This window comes from Aethalodelphis obliquidens, unplaced genomic scaffold (genome assembly GCF_003676395.1).
Source record: "Aethalodelphis obliquidens isolate GAN/ISIS:26980383/991018 unplaced genomic scaffold, ASM367639v1 scaffold128, whole genome shotgun sequence".
Classification (NCBI taxonomy): domain Eukaryota; kingdom Metazoa; phylum Chordata; class Mammalia; order Artiodactyla; family Delphinidae; genus Aethalodelphis; species Aethalodelphis obliquidens.
The window spans coordinates 34,851-55,801 of NW_020838072.1; the positions used below are offsets into that span (position 1 = coordinate 34,851).

Below are 20,951 nucleotides of genomic sequence, written 5' to 3' on the forward strand. Positions count from 1 at the left end.
CTTTCTTTCTTTCTTTCTTTCTTTCTTTCTTTCTTTCTTTCTTTCTTTCTTTCTTTCTTTCGAAGGTTCCAGTTTCTCCACTTCCTTGTCAACACTTAGTACTGTCCATCTTTCTTATTATAGCCATCCTAGTTGGTGTGAAGTAGTATCTCATTGTGATTTTAATTTGTATTTCCCTAATGACTGATAATGTTGAACATCTTTTCATATGTTTATTGGCCACTGTTATATCTTCTTTGGTGAAATGTGTATTCAAATCTTTTGTCCATTTTTAAATTACATATGTGGAATGTCTCACAATTTATTTAAACCTTTAATTTCTCCCACCAATGTTATATAGTTTTCAGTGTGCAAGCCTTGCACTTATGTTGTTAAATTTATTCCCTGATTTTCTTTCCTTAATTTTATTTTCAGATTGCACGTTGCTAGAATATAGAAATACAATTGATTTTTTTATCTTGTTGATCTTGTATTCTGCAGTCTGGTTAAACTTATTTATTAGTTCTAATACTTTGTGAATTCCTTAGTATTTTCTACTGATAGCATCATGTCATCTGCAAATAAAAAGTTTTACTTCTTCCTTTCCAATCTGGGTTCTGTTCTTTCACAGATATCTTATACATAAAAAGCAAGTAACTGCATATGTTTTCTTCTCTTTTCACAAAAATGGCAGCAAACTTTGTTTTTTGTACTTGACAGTACATATTGAAAGTCCATTTTAGTGCATAAAGTGTTCTCTCTCTTTTTTTAAAAAAACAGCTGCAGAAAAATTATAGTGGATTGCCAGTCAGATCTTCCTCACCACCTTTTCATACATATTGATTTAACATCATCATAGTCTTATAGTTTTATATTAGTAGCTTTTTACATTTTTTAATCTAAATCATTTGTTCTTTGTAACACTTCTATAATTTCAGAAATTTAGGTATTCCCTTTTCTAGATGGGGAAACTGGCACAGAGATTATGGCTTGCTCAAGTAGAGACAGCTAGTAAAGGGAAGATCTGAGACTGGTTTAGGTCTTTGGACACCCGACTCAGAGCTTTTTCTACTGCCTCGGAGTTGCTGCTATTCCTCCTGCCTGATGTGTAGGGCCTGACAATTATCCCTTGTTTGATTTGGCCTATCATGCCTGTTATTATTTGGGATCCTGACAGCACTTTTGGCCCTCCCAGATGTGCATTATATGGGAAAGCTGGTTCCACCAACTTGTCCTTCAACCCCTGTAACTCCATCTTGCCCTCAAGTACGTAATGAGAAATTTTGTTGTTTTATTCAAATCTAGTTGTGACCATGTCTACTAGGAAAAACAAGGCTAACCTGGCAGGGCTTATTCTGCCAGGCTTAATGAACCTTGGCTAAAATTTTGTCATCTTTTCTTTAACTTCTAAATGCTTGCAAATTATCAAATGTGTGATCCATGCTAGAATTTTACAGGTCATCATTATTAAACCCCGCAGTTTGCAATGCTTATATTTTTGAAAATTAAAGTAGTTCCTGTCCCCAGACATCTAACAGCCAGCTCCGTCTCCTCCAGGATCTGTTGCAAATTCCCTGAAGACACTGAAATATAGTTTATCTAGTTTAGGGAAGCAGATATTCTGTTTCCTTTCCTGACTTGGGCTTGAATTTACTCTACCAAATATGCTTAAGTAGACAAACATCTGACATTTATTCAAAATATAGATGTCCAGAGCCCTCACCTAGAAACTCCAATTCATTGTTCTGGGTTAGGACCCTCCCTCAGGAGATTGTTCTGATGAACAAGTTTAAGAAATACTATTTTATATCATATTTGTTCGACTATATTTTGATAATCTTTTTATCAGCCACTAACACTCCACCATCAACTCCCTTTATTGCTCTACTTGCTAAAAACAACCTTTTGGGCTCAAATCTTTAAGTGCTTTTTGCAATATTCCACTCATTCAGGACTTCTCATGGCGCCTCTCAGGTCTTTGGCATTTACCCTTTAAGTTTCTAAGTCAGATCTTATTGGAAAGCACTCTCTGCAGTTCATCACTCACTCTCTTTAGTTATCCCCTGCCTGCTTTATCTCTCATCAAAATTTTATGCTGGTGTCAACTCAGAATTTCACTCTGAAGGCACACCAGGCTAATCTTTCTCTTGCATCCTCTTCAGAGTTTTTTCAAGTCCTGGGAGCATAGCCAGTCTCTCCTGCCTTCTTAAAACAGCTCAGTCTCGTATCCAACTGCAGCAGCATCCCCCTCCCCATCCAGAAGTGTGTAGTAGCATGTTCACATCGTCACAAGCTTCCTGGCAACCTCATCTCAACAGTTTGAACTGAATTAGAAAGGGCTCTTGGTGATAGTATTTTCTTATCCCTTGGGTAACTGTGCCATTGACTACAGGTAATGATGACAGGATCTCTTGTTCTTCCAGGTGACAGACCATATTTCTTCTGACTCTGTTTCGTCTTCTACCAGCAGCTTCTGGAGCTTGAGCTCTACCCTTTGCAACAAGCAAAATGTACATATGTTAAATAAGGGCATACAAGCAGGTAAATTAATTTAAACATTTCCATGGAAATACAGGTAGCTCTTAAAACTATGGTAAGATACTCAACCTCACTCACAATAAAAGAAATGAAGATTAAAAATATTTACAAGCAGCTTGTGCAGCTCAATAACAAAAAAACCAAACAACCCAATCCAAAAATGGGCAGAAGACCTAAATAGACATTTCTCCAAAGAAGATATACAGACTGCCAACAAACACGTGAAAGAATGCTCAATATCAGTAATCGTTAGAGAAATGCAAATCAAAACTACAATGAGATATCATCTCACACTGGTCAGAATGGCCATCATCAAAAAATCTAGAAACAATAAATGCTGGAGAGGGTGTGGAGAAAAGGGAACACTCTTGCATTGCTGGTGGGAATGTAAATTGATACAGCCACTATGGAGAACAGTATGGAGGCTCCTTAAAAAACTACAAATAGAATGACCATACGACCTAGCAATCCCACTACTGGGCATATACCCTGAGAAAACCATAAAAAACCAAAACCAAAAAGAGTCATGTACCAAAATGTTCATTGCAGCTCTATTTACAATAGCCAGGAGATGGAAGCAACCTAAGTGTCCATCATCGGATGAATGGATAAAGAATATGTGGCACATATATACAATGGAATATTACTCAGCCATAAAAAGAAATGAAATTGAGTTATTTGTAGTGAGGTGGATGGAGGTAGAGTCTGTCATACAGATGAAGTAAGTCAGAAAGAGAAAAACAAATACCGTATGCTAACACACATATATGGAATCTAAGAAAAAAAATGTCATGAAGAACCTAGGGGTAAGACGGGAATAAAGACACAGACCTACTAGAGAATGGACTTGAGGATATGGGGAGGGAGAAGGGTAAGCTGTGACAATGTGAGAGAGTGGCATGTACATGTATACACTACCACACATAAAATAGGTTGCTAGTAGGAAGCAGCCGCATAGCACAGGGAGATCAGCTCGGTGCTTTGTGACCACCTGGAAGGGTGGGAATAGGGAGGGTGGGAGGGAGGGAGACGCAAGAGGGAAGAGATATGGGAACATATGTATATGTATAATTGATTCACTTTGTTATAAAGCAGAAACTAACACACCATTGTAAAGCAATTATACTCCAATAAAGATGTTTAAAAAAAAAAAAAGAAAACTATGCTCCAATGCCATTTGTCAGCTATCAGATTGACAAAAATCTAAGTTTGATAGTATGTTTGTGGGAAAGCCTGTAAGGAAATAGGTACATTCTAGTAGGAATATAAGTTGGGAGTACAACCTCTATTTGGCAGTTTCTATCCAAATTACTTTGACCTGGGCTTCCCTGGTGGTGCAGTAGTTGAGAGTCCGCCTGTCGATGTAGGGGACACAGGTTCGTGTCCCGGTCCGGGAGGATCCCACATGCCGCGGAGCGGCTGGACCCGTGAGCCATGGCCGCTGAGCCTGCGCGTCCGGAGCCTGTGCTCTGTAATGGGAGAGGCCACAACAGTGAGAGCCCCGTGTACCGAAAAACAAAAATTACTTTGACCCAGCACTTTTACTTTAGGAGTTTAGCCTATAAATATACAGTGCATATGTGTAAGATGGCAAGTGTACAGAATTTACCACTGGAGTATTGTTTATTATAAGCAGAAAAGTAAAATCAACTTAGATGTCCATCAGTAGCCAAATTGTTAAATAAGTTATTGTATATCCATATAATGAAGTCCTACATGGGATGAGGAAGCTCTTGCTACTAATATGCCAGATCTCCGAGATATATAGTTAAAAAGAAAAAGCAACATACAAAATAGTGTATAGCATGCTACTACATGTATTTAAAAAACAAAGGAAGGAAGAGAATTGCTTAAATATGTGCAAAAAATTCTCTGGAATCACAGGGTTATAAACTTAATGAATGGAGAACAAGAGTGGGAAGGAGGCTTTTCACTTTATGACTTCTTATATCTTTTGACTTTATAACACAGAAATCAACTTGCCTCTTGATTATTTTTCCCTTCGAGTCATGTCTTTACATCTGTTCACCTCTTCCTTACCTGGGTGACTGCCAGTAGGACTATAAGCACTTACTGTCCCTCTCACTTGGGACCAGAACTGAAATCCTTTTCCCATTGAATCCATATTAGTAGTTCTTTCCCTCTAATATCTAAACTGACAAATGAAAATCCTCTCTCCCTCTCTCTCTCTGTCACATACACACACACCCTCCATCTCTCTATCTCTACCCTCGTCTTCCCTCTCTTCTTCTCTCTCCCTCATACCCCTTCACCCCACCCAAGAAGAAGCAGTAGCCTGCGATTTTGAAGGCTTAAATTTTTTTCCTTTACTGAAGTGGAATAAAAAATCCAACTCTAATGGTAATAGTGAAACTACCCTTCCTTACTCGGGTATCATAATAAGAAAATCATGTATATTACTTATCATAGTTAGTATACTTTCGGATGACAATAAGAGAAAATACAACTCAAACTTGTTCTAAAAAATAAGGAAATATAAAATCTCACATACCGAAATTACAATAAAACGTTGAAGAGGCTTGATGTAGTAAGTACAATAATATGATTCCGGGACGAGGGGAAGATGGCGGAAGAGTAAGACGCGGAGATCACCTTCCTCCCTACAGATACACCAGAAATACATCTACATGTGGAACAACTCCTACAGAACACCTACTGAATGCTGGCAGAAGACCTCAGACCTCCCAAAAGGCAAGAACACCCCCACCACGTACCTCGGTAGGGCAAAAGAAAAAAGAAAAAACAGAGACAAAAGGATAGGGATGGGACCTGCACCAGTGGGAGGGAGCTGTGAAGGAGGAAAGGTTTCCACACACGAGGAAGCCCCTTCGTGGGCGGAGACTGCAGGTGGCGGAGGCGGGAAGCTTCGGAGCTGCGGAGGAGAGTGCAGCCACTGGGGTGCGGAGGGTAAAGCGGAGAGATTCCCGCACAGAGGATCGGTGCCGACCAGCACTCACCAGCCCGAGAGGCTTGTCTGCTCACCCGCCAGGGCGGGCGGAGCTGGGAGCTGAGGCTCCGGCTTCGGTCAGAGCCCAGGGAGAGGACTGGGGTTGGCAGCGTGAACACAGCCTGCAGGGGGTTAGTGCACCACGGCTAGCCTGGAGGGAGTCTGGGGAAAAGTCTGGAGCTGCCGAAGAGGCAAGAGACTTTTTCTTCCCTCTTTGTTTCCTGGTGCACGAGGAGAGGGGATTAAGAGCGCTGATTAAAGAAGCTCCAGAGACGGGCGCGAGCCCCAGCTAAAAGCACGGACACCAGAGATGGGCATGAGATACTAAGGCTACTGCTGCCGCCACCAAGAGGCCTGTGTGCGAGCACAGGTCACTATCCACACCCCCATTCCGGGGAGCCTGTGCAGCCCACAACTGCCAGGGTCCCTTGATACAGGGACAACTTCCCCGGGAGAACACACAGTGCGCCTCAGGCTGGTGCAACGTCACGCTGGCCTCTGCGACCGCAGGCTCGCCCCGCACTCCATACCCCTTCATCCCTCCGGCCTGAGTGAGCCAGAGCCCCCGATTCAGCGGCTCCTTTAACCCCGTCCTGTCTGAGCGAAGAACAGACGCCCTCCAGCGACTTACACGCAGAGGCGGGGCCAGATCCAAAGCTGAGCCCCTGTGAGCTGTGAGAACAAAGAAGAGAAAGGGAAATCTCTCCCAGCAGCCTCAGAAGCAGCGGATTAAAGCTCCACAATCAACTTGATGTACCCTGCATATGTGGAATACATGAATAGACAACGAATCATCCCAAATTGAGGAGGTGGACTTTGAGAGCAAGATTTATGATTTCTTCCCCTTTTCCTCTTTTTGTGAGTGTGTATGTGTATGCTTCTGTGTGAGATTGTGTCTGTATAGCTTTGCTTACACCATTTGTCCTTGGGTTCTATCCATCCGTTTTTTTTCTTAATAATTATTTTTTATTTTAATAACTTTATTATATTTTATCTTACTTGATTTTATTTTACATTATCTTCTTTCTTTCTTTCTCTTTTCCTTCCCTCGCTCCTTCTTTCTTTCCTCTCTGCCTCCCTCCCTCCCTCTTTTCTTTCTTTCTCTCTCACTTTCTTTCTTTTGTTCTTTCTTTCTTTCTTTCTACTTCTACTAATTCTTTCTTTCCACTTTTTCTCACTTTTATTCTGAGCTATGTGGATGAAAGGCTCTTGGTGCTCCAGCCAGGAGTCAGTGCTGTGCCTTTGAGGTGGGAGAGCCAACTTCAGGACACTGGTCCACAAGAGACCCTCCAGCTCCTCATAGTATCAAACGGCAAAAATCTCCCAGACATCTCCATCTCAACACCAGCACCCAGCTTCACTCAATGACCAGCAAGCTACAGTGCTGGACACTCTATGCAAAGCAACTAGCAAGACAGAAACACAACATCACCCATTAGCAGAGAGGCTGCCTAAAATCATAATAAGTCCACAAACACCCCAAAACACACCAACAGACATGGACCTGCCCACCAGAAAGACAAGATCCAGGCTTATCCACCAGAACACAGGCACTAGTCCCCTCCGCCAGGAAGCGTACACAACCCACTGAACCAACCTTAGCCACTAGGGACAGACACCAAAAACAACGGGAACTACGAACCTGCTGCCTGCAAAAAGGAGACCCAAACACAGTAAGATAAGAAAAATGAGAAGACAGAAAAACACACAGCAGATGAAGGAGCAAGATAAAAACGCACCAGACCTAACAAATGAAGAGGAAATAGGCAGTTTACATGAAAAAGAATTCAGAATAATGATAGTAAAGATGATCCAAAATCTTGGAAGTAGAATATGCAAAAAACATTTAACAAGGACCTAGAAGGACTAAAGATGAAACAAACAATGATGAACAACACAATAAATGAAATGAAAAATACTCTAGATGGGATCAATAGCAGAATAACTGAGGCAGAAGAACGGATAAGTGACCTGGAAGATAAAATAGTGGAAATAACTACTGCAGAGCAGAATAAAGAAAAAAGAATGAAAAGAATTGAGGACAGTCTCAGAGACCTCTGGGACAACATTAAATGCACCAACATTCGAATTATAGGGGTTCCAGAAGAAGAAGAGAAAAAGACAGGGACTGAAAAATATTTGAAGAGATTATAGTTGAAAACTTCCCTAATATGGGAAAGGAAATAGTTAATCAAGTCCAGGAAGCACAGAGAGTCCCATACAGGATATTTCCAAGGAGGAATATGCCATGACATATATTAATCAAACTGTCAAAAATTAAATACAAAGAAAACATATTAAAAGCAGCAAGGGAAAAACAATAACACACAAGGGAATCCCCATAAGGTTAACAGCTGATCTCTCAGCAGAAACTCTGCAAGCCAGAAGGGAGTGGCAAGACATATTTAAAGTGATGAAGGAGAAAAACCTGCAACCATGATTACTCTACCCAGGAAGGATCTCATTCAGATTTGATGGAGAAATTAAAACCTTTACAGACAAGCAAAAGCTGAGAGAGTTCAGCACCACCAAACCAGCTTTACAACAAATACTAAAGGAACTTCTCTAGGCAAGAAACACAAGAGAAGGAAAAGACCTACAATTAGGAACCCAAAACAATTAAGAAAATGGGAATAGGAACATACATATCGATAATTACCTTAAATGTAAATGGACTAAATGCTCCCACCAAAAGACACAGATTGGCTGAATGGATACAAAAACAAGACCCATATATATGCTGTCTACAAGAGAACAATTTCAGACCTAGAGACACATACAGACTGAAAGCGAGGGAATGGAAGAAGATATTCCATGCAAATGGAAACGAAAAGAAAGCTGGAGAAGCAATTCTCGTATCAGACAAGATAGACTTTAAAATAAAGACTATTACAAGAGACAAAGAGAGACACTACATAATGATCAAGGGATCGATCCAAGAAGAAGATATAACAATTGTAAATATTTATGCACCCAACATAGGAGCACCTCAATACATAAGGCAAATCCTAACAGCCATAAAAGGGGAAATCAATAGTAACACACTCATAGTAGGGGACTTTAACACCACATTTTCACCCATGGACAGAACATCCAAAATGAAAATAAATAAGGAAACACAAGCTTTAAATGATACATTAAACAAGATGGACTTAATTGATATTTATAGGACATTCCATCCAAAAACAACAGAATACACATTTTTCTCAAGTGCTCATGGAACATTCTCCAGATATATCATATCTTGGGTCAAAAATCAAGCATTGGTAAATTTAAGAAATTTGAAATTGTATCAAGTATCTTTTCTGACCACAACACTATGAGACTAGATATCAATTACAGGAAAAGAGCTGTACAAAATACAAACACATGGAGGCTAAACAATACACTACTTAATAACGAAGTGATCACTGAAGAAATCAAAGAGGAAATTAAAAAATACCTAGAAACAAATGACAATGGAGACACGATGACCCAAAATCTATGGGATGAAGCAAAAGCAGTTCTAAGAGAGAAGTTTATAGCAATGTAATCCTACCTTAAGAAACAGGAAACATTTCGAATAAACAACCTAACCTTGCACCTAAAGCAATTAGACAAAGAAGAACAAGAAGAACCCCAAAGTTAGCAGAAGGAAAGAAATCATGTAGATCAGATCAGAAATAAATGAAAAAGAAATGAAGGAAACGACTGCAAAGTTCAATAAAACTAAAAGCTAGTTCTTTGAGAAGATAAAACAAATTGATAAACCATTAGCCAGATTCATCAAGAAGAAAAGGGAGAAGACTCAAATCAATAGAATTAGAAATGAAAAAGGAGAAGTAACAACTGACACTGCAGAAATACAAAAGATCATGAGAGATTACTACAAGCAACTCTATGCCAATAAAATGGAAAACCTGGAAGAAATGGACAAATTCTTAGAAATGCACAACCTGCCAAGACTGAATTAGGAAGAAATAGAAAATATGAACAGACCAATCACAAGCACTGAAAAAATATGAACAGACCAATCACAAGCAATGAAACTGTGATTAAAAATCTTCCAACAAACAAAAGCCCAGAGCCAGATGGCTTCACAGGTGAATTCTATCAAACATTTAGAGAAAAGCTAACACCTATCCTTCCCAAACTCTTCCACAATATAGCAGAGGGAGGAACACTCCCAAACTCATTCTCCGAGGCCACCATCACCTTGATGCCAAAACCAGACAAGGATGTCACAAAGAAAGAAAACTACAGGCCAATATCACTAATGAACATAGATGCAAAAACCTCAACAAAATGCTGGCAAACAGAATCCAACAGCTCATTAAAAGGATCATTAAAAGGATCAGCTGATTAAAAGGATCAAGTGGGGTTTATTCCAGGAATGCAAGCATTCTTCAATATATGCAAATCAAACAATGTGATAAACCATATTAACAAATTGAAGGAGAAAAACCATATGATCATCTCAAGAGATGCAGAGAAAGCTTTTGAAAAAATTCAACACCATTTATGATAAAAACCCTGCAGAAAGTAGTCATAGAGGGAACTTTCCTCAACATAATAAAGGCCATATGTAACCAAACCCACAGCCAACATCATCCTCAGTGGTGAAAAACTGAAAGCATTTTCATTAAGATCAGAAACAAGACAAGGTTTCCCACTCTCACCACTCTTTTTCAACATAGTTTTGGAAGTTTTACCCAGAGCAATCAGAGAAGAAAAGGAAATAAAAGGAATCCAAATCGGAAAAGAAGAAGTAAAGCTGTCACTGTTTGCAGATGATATGATACTGTACATAGAGAATCCTAAAGATGCTACCAGAAAAATACTAGAGTTAATCAAAGAATTTGGTAAAGTAGCAGGGTACAAAATCAATTCACAGAAATCTCTGGCATTCCTATATACTAATGATGAAAAATCTGAAAGTGAAATCAAGAAAGCACTCCCATTTACCATTGCAACAAAAAGAATAAAATATCTAGGAATTAACCTACCTAAGGAGACAAAAGACCTGTATGCAGAAAATTATAAGACGCTGATGAAAGAAATTAAAGATGATACAAATAGTTGGAGAGATATACCATATTCTTGGGTTGGAAGAATCAACATTGTGAAAATGACTCTACTACCCAAAGCAATCTACAGGTTCAGTACAATCCCTTTCAAACTACCACTGGCATTTTTCACAGAACTAGAACAAAAAATTTCACAATTTGTATGGAAACACAAAAGACTCCGAATGGTCAAAGCAATCTTGAGAACAAAAAACGGAGCTGGAGGAATCAGGCTCCCTGACTTCAGACTATACTACAAAGCTACAGTAATCAAGACAGTATGGTACTGGCACAAAAAGAGAAAGATAGATCAATGGAACAGGATAGAAAGCCCAGAGATAAACCCACGCACATATGGTTATCTTATCTTTGATAAAGGAGGCAGGAATGTACAGTGGAGAAAGGACAGCTACTTCAATAAGTGGTGCTGGGAAAACTGGACAGGTACATGTCAAAGTAAGAGATTAGATCACTCCCTAACACCATACACAAAAATAAGCTCAAAATGGATTAAAGACCTAAATGTAAGGCCACAAACTATCAAACTCTTAGAGAAAAACATAGGCAGAACACTCTATGATGTAAATCACAGCAAGATCTTTTTTGACCCACTTCCTAGAGAATTGGAAATAAAAGCAAAAATAAACAAATGGGACCTAATGAAACTTCAAAGCTTTTGCACAGCAAAGGAAACCATAAACAAGACCAAAAGACAACCCTCAGAATGGGAGAAAATATTTGCAAATGAAGCAACTGACAAAGGATTAATCTCCAAAATTTATAAGCAGCTCATGCAGCTCAATAACAAAAAAACAAACAACCCAATCCAAAAATGGGCAGAAGACCTAAATAGACATTTCTCCAAAGAGATACACAGACTGCCAACAAACACATGATAGAAAGCTCAAGATCATTAATCATTAGAGAAATGCAAATCAAAACTACAATGAGATATCATCTCACACCAGTCAGAATGGCCATCATCAAAATATCTAGAAACAATAAAGGCTGGAGAGGGTGTGGAGAAAAGGGAACACTCTTGCACTGCTGGTGGGAATGTGAATCGGTACAGCCACTACGGAGAACAGTATGGAGGTTCCTTAAAAATCTACAAATAGAACTACCATATGACCCAGCAATCCCACTACTGGGCATATACCCTGAGAAAACCATAATTCAAAAAGAGTCATGTACCAAAATGTTCATTGCAGCTCTATTTACAGTAGTCCGGAGATGGAAACAACCTAAGTGTCCATCATCGGATGAATGCATAAAGAATATGTGGCACATATATACAATGGAATATTACTCAGCCATAAAAAGAAGCGAAATTGAGCTATTTGTAATGAGGTGGATAGACCTAGAGTCTGTCATACGGAGTGAAGTAAGTCAGAAAGAGAAAGACAAATACTGTATGCTAACACATATATATGGAATTTAAGAAAAAAAACGTCATGAAGAACCTAGGGGTAGGACAAGAATAAAGACACAGACCTACTAGAGAATGGACTTGAGGATATGGGGAGGGGGAGGGGTAAGCTGTGACAAAGCGAGAGAGAGGCATGGACATATATACACTACCAAACGTAAGGTAGATAGCTAGTGGGAAGCAGCCGCATAGCACAGGGAGATCAGCTCGGTGCTTTGTGACCGCCCGGGGGGGTGGGATAGGGAGGGTGGGAGGGAGGGAGACGCAAGAGGGAAGAGATATGGGAACATATGTATATGTATAACTGATTCACTTTGTTATAAAGCAGAAACTAACACACCATTGTAAAGCAATTATACTCCAATAAAGATGTAAAAATAAATCATAATATGATTCCAAAACAGTTTATATCACCTTTCATCTCTGCTTGCGTTGTCTTTTGCATTCATTCAGAGCACTATCTTCAACAAATATTTTTACATAACGATACTTGTTAAAAATGTGTCTCAATGATGGTTTTGAATATTTTACCAGATTTATTTATTTATTTATTTATTTTGCCACACTGCACGGCACGTGGGATCTTCGTTCCCCGACCAGGGATCGAACCTGTGCCCCCTGCAGTGGAAGTGTGGAATCCTAACCACAGGACCACCAGGAATTCCCTATTTTATCAGATATAGATATGAAAATTATAGATCTTCTCAATTCGTTTTCTTTGCAGAATAGAAAATAAATTATTAATTTTTTTTAAGTTTTCATTTACTGACTTGAATATACCTGTCAATCGAGTCTCAAGGCTCTTCCCAGAGATAGTTGTGATCGTTTCCCTTAGGTATCTTGGAGATTGTGAATGGTGTCAGAAAACACACTCGAGATGTTGGAATGACTTTCCCAACTCCAAGTTCTAGCGAGGCTACAGTAGAAGAGGACAGTGATGTGACTTCTTGGTCAGAAGAAAAGATAGAAGAGAAAAGCCTCCTTACCAGTTATCCTGGGGAGAGAAAGTTAAGGAAGAATAAGCAGAACTGCTGGGAAGGTCAGTTTCTAATTCTGCTTTCTTAGTAGAAAAACTAGTGAATTTCAAGTCTTTTGCAAAGCTAAGATTCTTTGTTTCTAAAGGATTTAATGTTGACCCTATCTTTCCCCAGCACCACCTTGGCAAATTTTGAAAGTACAGTCATCCCTCCGTATCTGCAGGGGATTGGTTCCGGGACCACTCATGGATACCAGAATCCATGGATGCTCAAGTCCTTTATGTAAGATGGCATAGTACTGCCTCCTGAACCCAAGGATTCTGTGTACATGGATACAGAGGGCTGACTGCATCCAACACTACAATTCCTGAGTCACACCTGCAGTTAAGCAGACTCCAGGGCCTCCTGGTGGCCGCTGACAGCTGAGTCCCTGAGAGCCTATATTATGCACGTCTCTGATGAAAAAAGTGAAAAATCTTCTTTTTTTCTTAAAAATAATTCCTATAGGAGTTTCATGGTTTGTTCCTGTGGAAAATGTGAAGTCTGGTCCTAAGAAGGAAAACCTGCCCAAGTTTCATGGCCCTTGTGTCTCCTGGTTTGTACCAGTAACCAACACCACACCTTGGAGGGAGCCACTACAGGAAAAGAACTGGCAAGGACAGCACATGGACAGCCACAGTTCACTAGCAGGCCCAGGCAGAGATCCACTGAAGCCATTTGTGAGAGCAACCCTACAGGTACAATGACATTGAGTTAATTTTAGCCATATGTTTAAGAAGGAAGAAGGGGCAAGATACAAAAGAGTTAAACCTGTGACTTGGCTTTCTGAAGTATAGTCAACTGATCCTCGTTTCTAGCACCTCCACAGTTCATCTGTTCTCACACTCATTAATCAAAGGCTGCCTTACTGTTAGCCGTTATAAATTGTGCATCACCCTCAGTATCTGGGGCAAGGCACTAGAAGGGAGGATGTTGTGTAGCTGCTCATTCGGTTTGTATATACACAGCAGCTCGTGGAGTGCAGTAGAGGCCTGATGTTTGCGTCAGCCTTATATTTGTTCCTGCATTTACATAACTCCTATTTCTGCTTAACACAGGGTTTTAAAGGCACCAGCTCTCTTCTTTATAAATACCTGGGGAGCTAAAGGAAATGTTTTTGTTTTGTTTTTAAATTTCATTTATTTATTTATTTAATTTTTGGCCGCATTGGTTCTTCACTGCTGTGCGCAGGCTTCCTCTAGTTACGGCGAGTGGAGGCTACTCTTCCTTGCTGTACACAGGCTTCTCATTACGGTGGCTTCTCTTGTTGCAGAGCACAGGCTCTAGGCGCGCGGGCTTCAGTAGTTGTGGCACAAGGGCTTAGTTGCTCCACAGCCTGTAGGATCTTCCCGGACCAGGGATTGAACCTGTGTCCCCTGCATTGGCAGGGGGATTCTTAACCACTGCATCACCAGGGAAGTCCAGAAAATGTTTTTTTTTAATGACGTATTTCTTTGAAGGGAAATTAAAAATAGCACAACGGGCCAAGGTTTATCCCATCAACACTGGGGAGAGTTGTCATTGCCACAGTCTTAGTTCTTGGCTTATTCCAAAGGCATTTCTCTGATCCCTCTGATTTTCCTACTGGAGCTTTCCCGCACAGGGAGTTGTTAGATAATTCTTCAACTCTAGATATTTTCTATAAGTTACAAACAGGCTTTCCAAACCTGTTAGGCAGGTACTGTTTTTTCTAGGCCCTTGGAGAAAAGCCTATATCATTAATGTGAGGTTGGGGGCTTTTTCTCCTCCTCAGGAATCACTGCAACTTCACAGACCTGACTTCATCTCCCGCTCTGGGGAACGGATAAAGCGCCTGAAGTTAATAGTCCAGGAGAGGAAGCTGCAGAACATGTTACAGAGTGAACGGGAGGCACTGTTCAACACTGTGCAAGAATGGCAGGGCCACCGGGACGCCATGCACCTGCTCCCTAAGAGAGGTATACTCTTCCTGTTCACTTTCCTATGACTTGGTAGAGAGGGCAAGGTCTGCTTCATGCAAGGCAGCACTGCTCAGTGCCAGGTTAGTTACAGGTCAGAAAGTGACCTTTTGCTTGTTGAGACTCAAATCTCCTTAGGTAGCAGAACTTACCCAATTTAGCTCTCAGCATTTTCACAATCCAAATAAGCCCAGTTACTCTTGCCCTGTCACTACACTTTAAAAGTGAGAGTGTGCAGTGAGAATGGTGTTTGGGTTTGTTTTTGTTTGGGGGGTGCCACGTGGCTTGTGGAATCTTAGTTCCCTGACCAGGGATTGAACCCGGGCCCTCAGCAGTGAAAGCACAGAGTCCTAACCACTGTACCGCCAGGGAATTGCCAAGAATGGTGTTTTTAAAAACCAGCTCTGTCACCATGAGCAAGTTAGTTCCAAACGTATAATGTTTTGAGGGGCTTGGGGCTGATTCCAGGCTTGCCTTCCTCATAGGGTAGCAATAATAATAATAATAAATACTTATATAGCCCTTATGTTTTGTCCAGACATTGTTCTTGTTTAATGCTTCCAGAACCTCTCTGAGGTGATACTATGAATATCCCTATTTCACAGATGAGAAAACTGGGCCAAAGAGAGATTAAGTACCTTGCCCAAGATTTACACACCTGTTAAACTGGGATTTGAACCCTGGTGTGCTGGTGCTAGAGTCTATTCTCTTAACAATTACGCTAGATGTAAGATCTCAATAAAATAATATGTGAAATCCATGAAAACTATAAAGTACTACCTAATGCTTTCATCACAGCCTTACCTGTAAACTGGTCAGTGTTTCAATGCACACTGTCTAGTCTGTGCCACAGTGTTGTGTCTTCAGAAGCCTCAAGCTGCTATCATAGTCATCATAGTCTAACCCTGGCCTTGGCCTTGGCCATTACTCACCACCCAGCACTGCCAACTCAGGGTAGGGGTGCAAAGTCCCAGCAGCTCCCTCTCACAGTTCTTGAGCAACACAGCCTTCCTTATTAAGGCACAATCCCCTGTTACTGATCCCCTAAGTGTCGGGGACCCCTCAATGGGTCCTCTGCCTAGAGTCACAAATGTCAATTGGATGAGACCAGGTTCGACATAGCAGAGCATAGACTTTATTCATTGATCAAGGAATGGAGAAAGGAGAGCTCATGTTCTAAAGATACTTTCTCCCTGAAGGGAGCAGAGTAAGGGATTTTAAGGGTTAGGAGGCAGATAGGTCATTAGGGCTTGAGGAAAGGGGTGGAGATTTTCAGGGGCAGCCGGGGGCAGCCAGGGCATGCACAGTCTTCCATGGTCCTTTGCACGTGGCACAGATTGCGCCTAGCAGAGTACAAATGCCCCCTTTGAGCAGAGATCATAGCATGGTAACGAAGCAAAGGTAACTTTTGGACACTTCCAGGTTTCATCCGCGCACGCTTATTGTTATGGTCAAGTCAGAACTGGTTTGGGGGAGTTCACCACTATATATCTCTCAAAGCATGTATCTTTCAAAGTACAGCTGCAAAACACCTCTGCCAAATGCCAGGTACTTTTGAAACGAACACAAAGATAAATCAGGGCAAGTGTCCTTCAGCTCTCAGGGGCTGGTATGGAAACAGAGAGATAAATCAAGTCACAGGTCCTTCAGTTTTTAGGGGCTGGTATGGGTGACACCACCACTGCTACTCAGCCATAAAAAAGAATGAAATTTTGCCACTTGCAACAGCATGGATTAACCTGGAGGGTATTATGCTTAGTGAAATAAGTCAGAGAGAGAAAGACAAATACTGTATTACATCACTTATATGTGGAATCTAAAAAATACAACAAACCAGTAAATATAACAAAAAGAAATAGACACACAGATATTGAGGACAAACTAGTGGTTACCAGTGGGGAAAGGGAAGGGGGGAGGGCCAAGATAGGGGTAGGGGATTCAGAGATAAAATAAATAAGCTACAAGGACATATATTGTACAGCATAGGGAGTATAGCGAATATTTTACAATAACTATAAATGGAGTATAGCCTTTAAAATTGTGAATCACTATGTTGTACACCTGAAACTTATGTAATATTGTAAATCAACTATACCTCAATTAAAAAAAAAAAGACACAGTCCATTAAAAAAAACCCTCTTCTTCTTTTGCTTAGACTTCCTGGCTGCCCAAAAGAAAAGGCCTGTTGGAAAGAAGGAAATGATTCAGCGGTCTAAATGGTATGGCCAAAAGAATAAGTAACTATAAAAGTATAAATCAGGCCACCAAATGGTCAGGAGCTATAGCTTGGCCCCAGAATAAAGGCATTATGCTCTAGGTAAAACATTATGAGAGATAAAAAAAACAAAAAACAATACATTATGAGAAAATTAGTTATAAAAATAGTTTCTCACTTATGGCACTAAAAAAGAAATGAAAAATAGGAGATCATGGTATGGATGCCTCATATATAAAAAAGACAAAGAATCGCCACTAATTTGTTTGCCTTAATCAGGCTTGTGTTTGTTAGAAACAAATATAAATAAAAAATATTTTTAAATAAAAGTAAATATCTGGGGCCTTACATCTAGGCAATCCTTTTACTAGGAATTGTATCCAGTACAATGAGAGATAGGGGAATAGTTTCCAAGACACAGTAAATTAGGCTTAAAAAAAATCAAGTTTCAGAAGCATGTGTACGCTGCCACCATTTGTATAGTCTTTAATAAAAAAGTATTTGTGCTTACATAGATGCATATACTTGTATATGCATAGACTATCTCTGGAAGGATACCCAAAAAATTGGTAATAGTTGTTGCCTTTGGGACAAGGAACTGAGTGACTGGGGTACAGAGGTTGGAGAAAGACTAATTTTTTACTTTTTTAAATTTTGTGCCTTTGCATTTATTAGCAATTAATTAATTAGAGATATGCATATATTGCTCATGAGACTGCCATAGAATAACTAAGTTAATGGTTGGTTACCTCTTAGGGGGTCATTGGAGACTTCCTTTAATAAGAACAGTTTTATAGTTGGCATAGTGCTTGAAAACAATTTATCTTAGGTAATTAAAGCATTCCTCTTGAAGTCTTTTTACTCTCCATTTAGTAAACCATTTCCTTATAGGTATTTCAAAGGGATGCTTTAATCAAGTGGTTCTCAAAGTGTGGTCCATGGGCCTCTGGAAGTGGCTGAGGCCCTTTCAGGGAATTTGCCAGGTCAAAACAAATTTCAAAATACTACTAGGATATTATGTGTCTTTTTAACTGTATTGACATTTGTACAGATGATGCAAAAGTAATGAAGGGAGGACTAAAACTGCTGATGCCTTAGCACTATTTGGGACAGTGGACCAAACTGCTAGTCTAGTTGGCATTTTATTCTTCACAGCCACATGGCAGCAGTGTAATGGAAGTACACATAAAGCACTTCTGCTGCATACCAAGATACGATGATTGGTTCAAGGAAAAGCCTTGGTTTGTGTACTGAGCTGAACTAGCTGCCTTTTTCATGGAACTAGGTTTTACTTGAAAGAATGACTGATAAACTAATTATTCCAAATTTGGTATATGACAGATATTTTCTTGAAAATGAGGAAGTGAATCTGTCACTTCTCCAGGAAAACAGCTGACAGTATTTATTGCCAAAGAGAAAATCTGAGCTTTCAAGCAAAGACTAGAATTCTAGAAAACTTGTGTCTACTAATATGAGATTGACTATCTCCCAGTACTTAGACTTTTCTGATGAGATCAGCAGTGACATAAATAATTGTAATATTTTTCATATTATATAAGTAAATATGTCAACATTTAAACTACCACTTGTCAAGATTTGGTATAGTATCAAGAAAATCAGGGAATTCCCTGGTGGTCCAGTGGTTAAGATGACGCTTTCATTGCTGAGGGCGCAGTTTCAGTCCCTGGTCGGGAAACTAAGATCCTGCATCCCGAAAGCTGAGCGGCCAAAAAAAAAAGAAAATCAGCAATTATCTGAAAAGAATATTAAAATACTCTTTTCTTTTCCAATGACATATGTGTGTAAACTGGATTTTTTTAATGTACACTTTAACCAGAACAACATATAACAGCAAACTTAATACAGAAGCAAATATAAGAATTCAGCTGTCTTCTGTTAAACCAGACATTAAAGAGATTTACAAAATATGTATAACATGCCACTCTTCTTATTTTTGTTTTGAAAAGTATATTTATTTTATATGTTAGCATGTAACAGGCTTATTTTTTAATAAATTAAGAAAAAAGTTTTTTTATTGAAGTATAGTTGACTTACAATATTAGTTTCAGGCATAAAACATAGTGATTCAATATTTTTATAGGTTATACTCCATTTAAAATTATTACAAATAGTGGCTATGTTTCCACATGCTATACAATATATCTTTGTTGCTTATTTATTTTATACATAGTTTGTATCTCCTAATCCTATACCCCTATTTTGCCCCTCCCTCCTTCCTTCTCCCCACTAGTAACCAGTGGTTTGTTCTCTGTATTTGTGAGTCTGTTTCTGTTTTGTTATATACATTCATTTGTTTTATTTTCTGGACTCCACACATCAGTGATGTAATACAGTATTTGTCTTTGACTTGTTTCACTAAGCATAATACCTTCTAGGTCCATCCATGTTGTTGCAAATGGCAGAATTTCATTCTTTTTATGGCTGAGTAGTATTCCATTGTATATACATACCACACCTTTATCCATTCATCTGTTGATGGACACTTAGGTTGTGAAATAAGTATTTTTTAAATTCTTTTTAAATGTTTTAATTTCTAATACAGTAAGTATCAATAGATAAAGTCCACATTCACCAAAATTGCCCTCAATTTTTAGGAGTATAAAGGTGTCAAAAGTCCAAAAACTTTGAGAATTATTGCTTCATTCTGAATGTCACAAAATTTAATTAATGGACATTACATAGTGTTCATTGTGTGGCAGCTAATAACACTCTCACCTCAGCAAGAGGAGTCCTTGCTATATGGGACTATGAAGCTTGCCTGCAAGAAGGTAGGGCATCTTCTGAAAGGTATCTGTGCTTTAAAATATAAGTATAGTTGTAGGGGTGGATTAAGTACCCATCTTCTAGGAAGAGACATATTTTAAATTGATACATTTTCATTAGAGTACTTCTGTTCCATTTTATTTCTGATATGGCCCCCTTTCAAAGACGCCATCTACTTCCATGTGAGAATCATAGAGTTGAATGGGATCTTAAAGATCATCTAGTCTACCTTTAACTTTTAGGAAACTGTAACCCAGAGAGAGGTTGCCAGGAAGTCAGGGCCAGAGCTGGGGTTAGAGTCCGGCAGCAGGCTCCCCACCCAGTACTCCTTCAACTGTATCATGTGGCGGACTTGGAGCTCTGGAGCTCTGTGTTACTCATCATCTTTTCCCAACACCTACCTCTACCAAAGATGTTTAAATGTTTCTGATAAGAGAAAAGATTTGGAGAAGAGAGAACCTGACTCTCTTAACTTGAAGCATTTCTTCCAGTGTGTCCTTTAAGAGAAGTGTTTTCACTAACTTATTAATGCGTATATTTGGGTATGCGCCAGGCACTGGACTAGGTACTACAAATGAAAGATAGTTGACTCCAGACCATGAGCAGACAGACAGTTCCAATAGTATGTAGTAATTGCTTTCAAGGATCCATTTACAAAATGCAATTTCTGGCTACTCTGATTAGCCCGACTCCCAGCTTTCCAGCCCTAGAATACAACCTTTACTGGCCCAAGCGGATTTTCTCTTCACATCACATGTTCTCCTTGGGATAACTTGTCTTTTTCCAATGGACTTTGTTATCCCTTCTCTCACCGTGACTTTTTTTCCAGCTTTACTGTGATATAATTGATATTTAACATTGTATAAACTTAAGCTATGTAATGTGATGATTTGACATACATGTGTATTGCAAAATGTTTACCACAATAAAGTTAGTTAACACATCCTTCACCTCACATAATTACCATTTTATTTTTCTTGTTGTTGTTATAGTGAGAACATTAAAGCTCTACTGTCATAGCAACTTTCAAGTATACAATG

At 39.5% G+C, this 20,951-nt stretch overlaps 1 protein-coding gene across 1 annotated transcript in view; it reads left to right on the forward strand.

Annotated features, from left to right (window-relative positions):
* The window catches only part of LOC113615974 (putative ALMS1-like protein), a 28,046-nt gene that overhangs the window by 4,810 nt on the left and 2,285 nt on the right, over positions 1-20,951 (forward strand). Inside the window, exons 2-5 of the mRNA XM_027099068.1 lie at positions 2,403-2,520; positions 13,444-13,673; positions 14,729-14,912; positions 17,068-17,131. Of these exons, the coding sequence (XP_026954869.1) occupies positions 2,403-2,520; positions 13,444-13,673; positions 14,729-14,912; positions 17,068-17,131 (596 nt within the window). The remainder of the gene's footprint in view (positions 1-2,402; positions 2,521-13,443; positions 13,674-14,728; positions 14,913-17,067; positions 17,132-20,951) is intronic.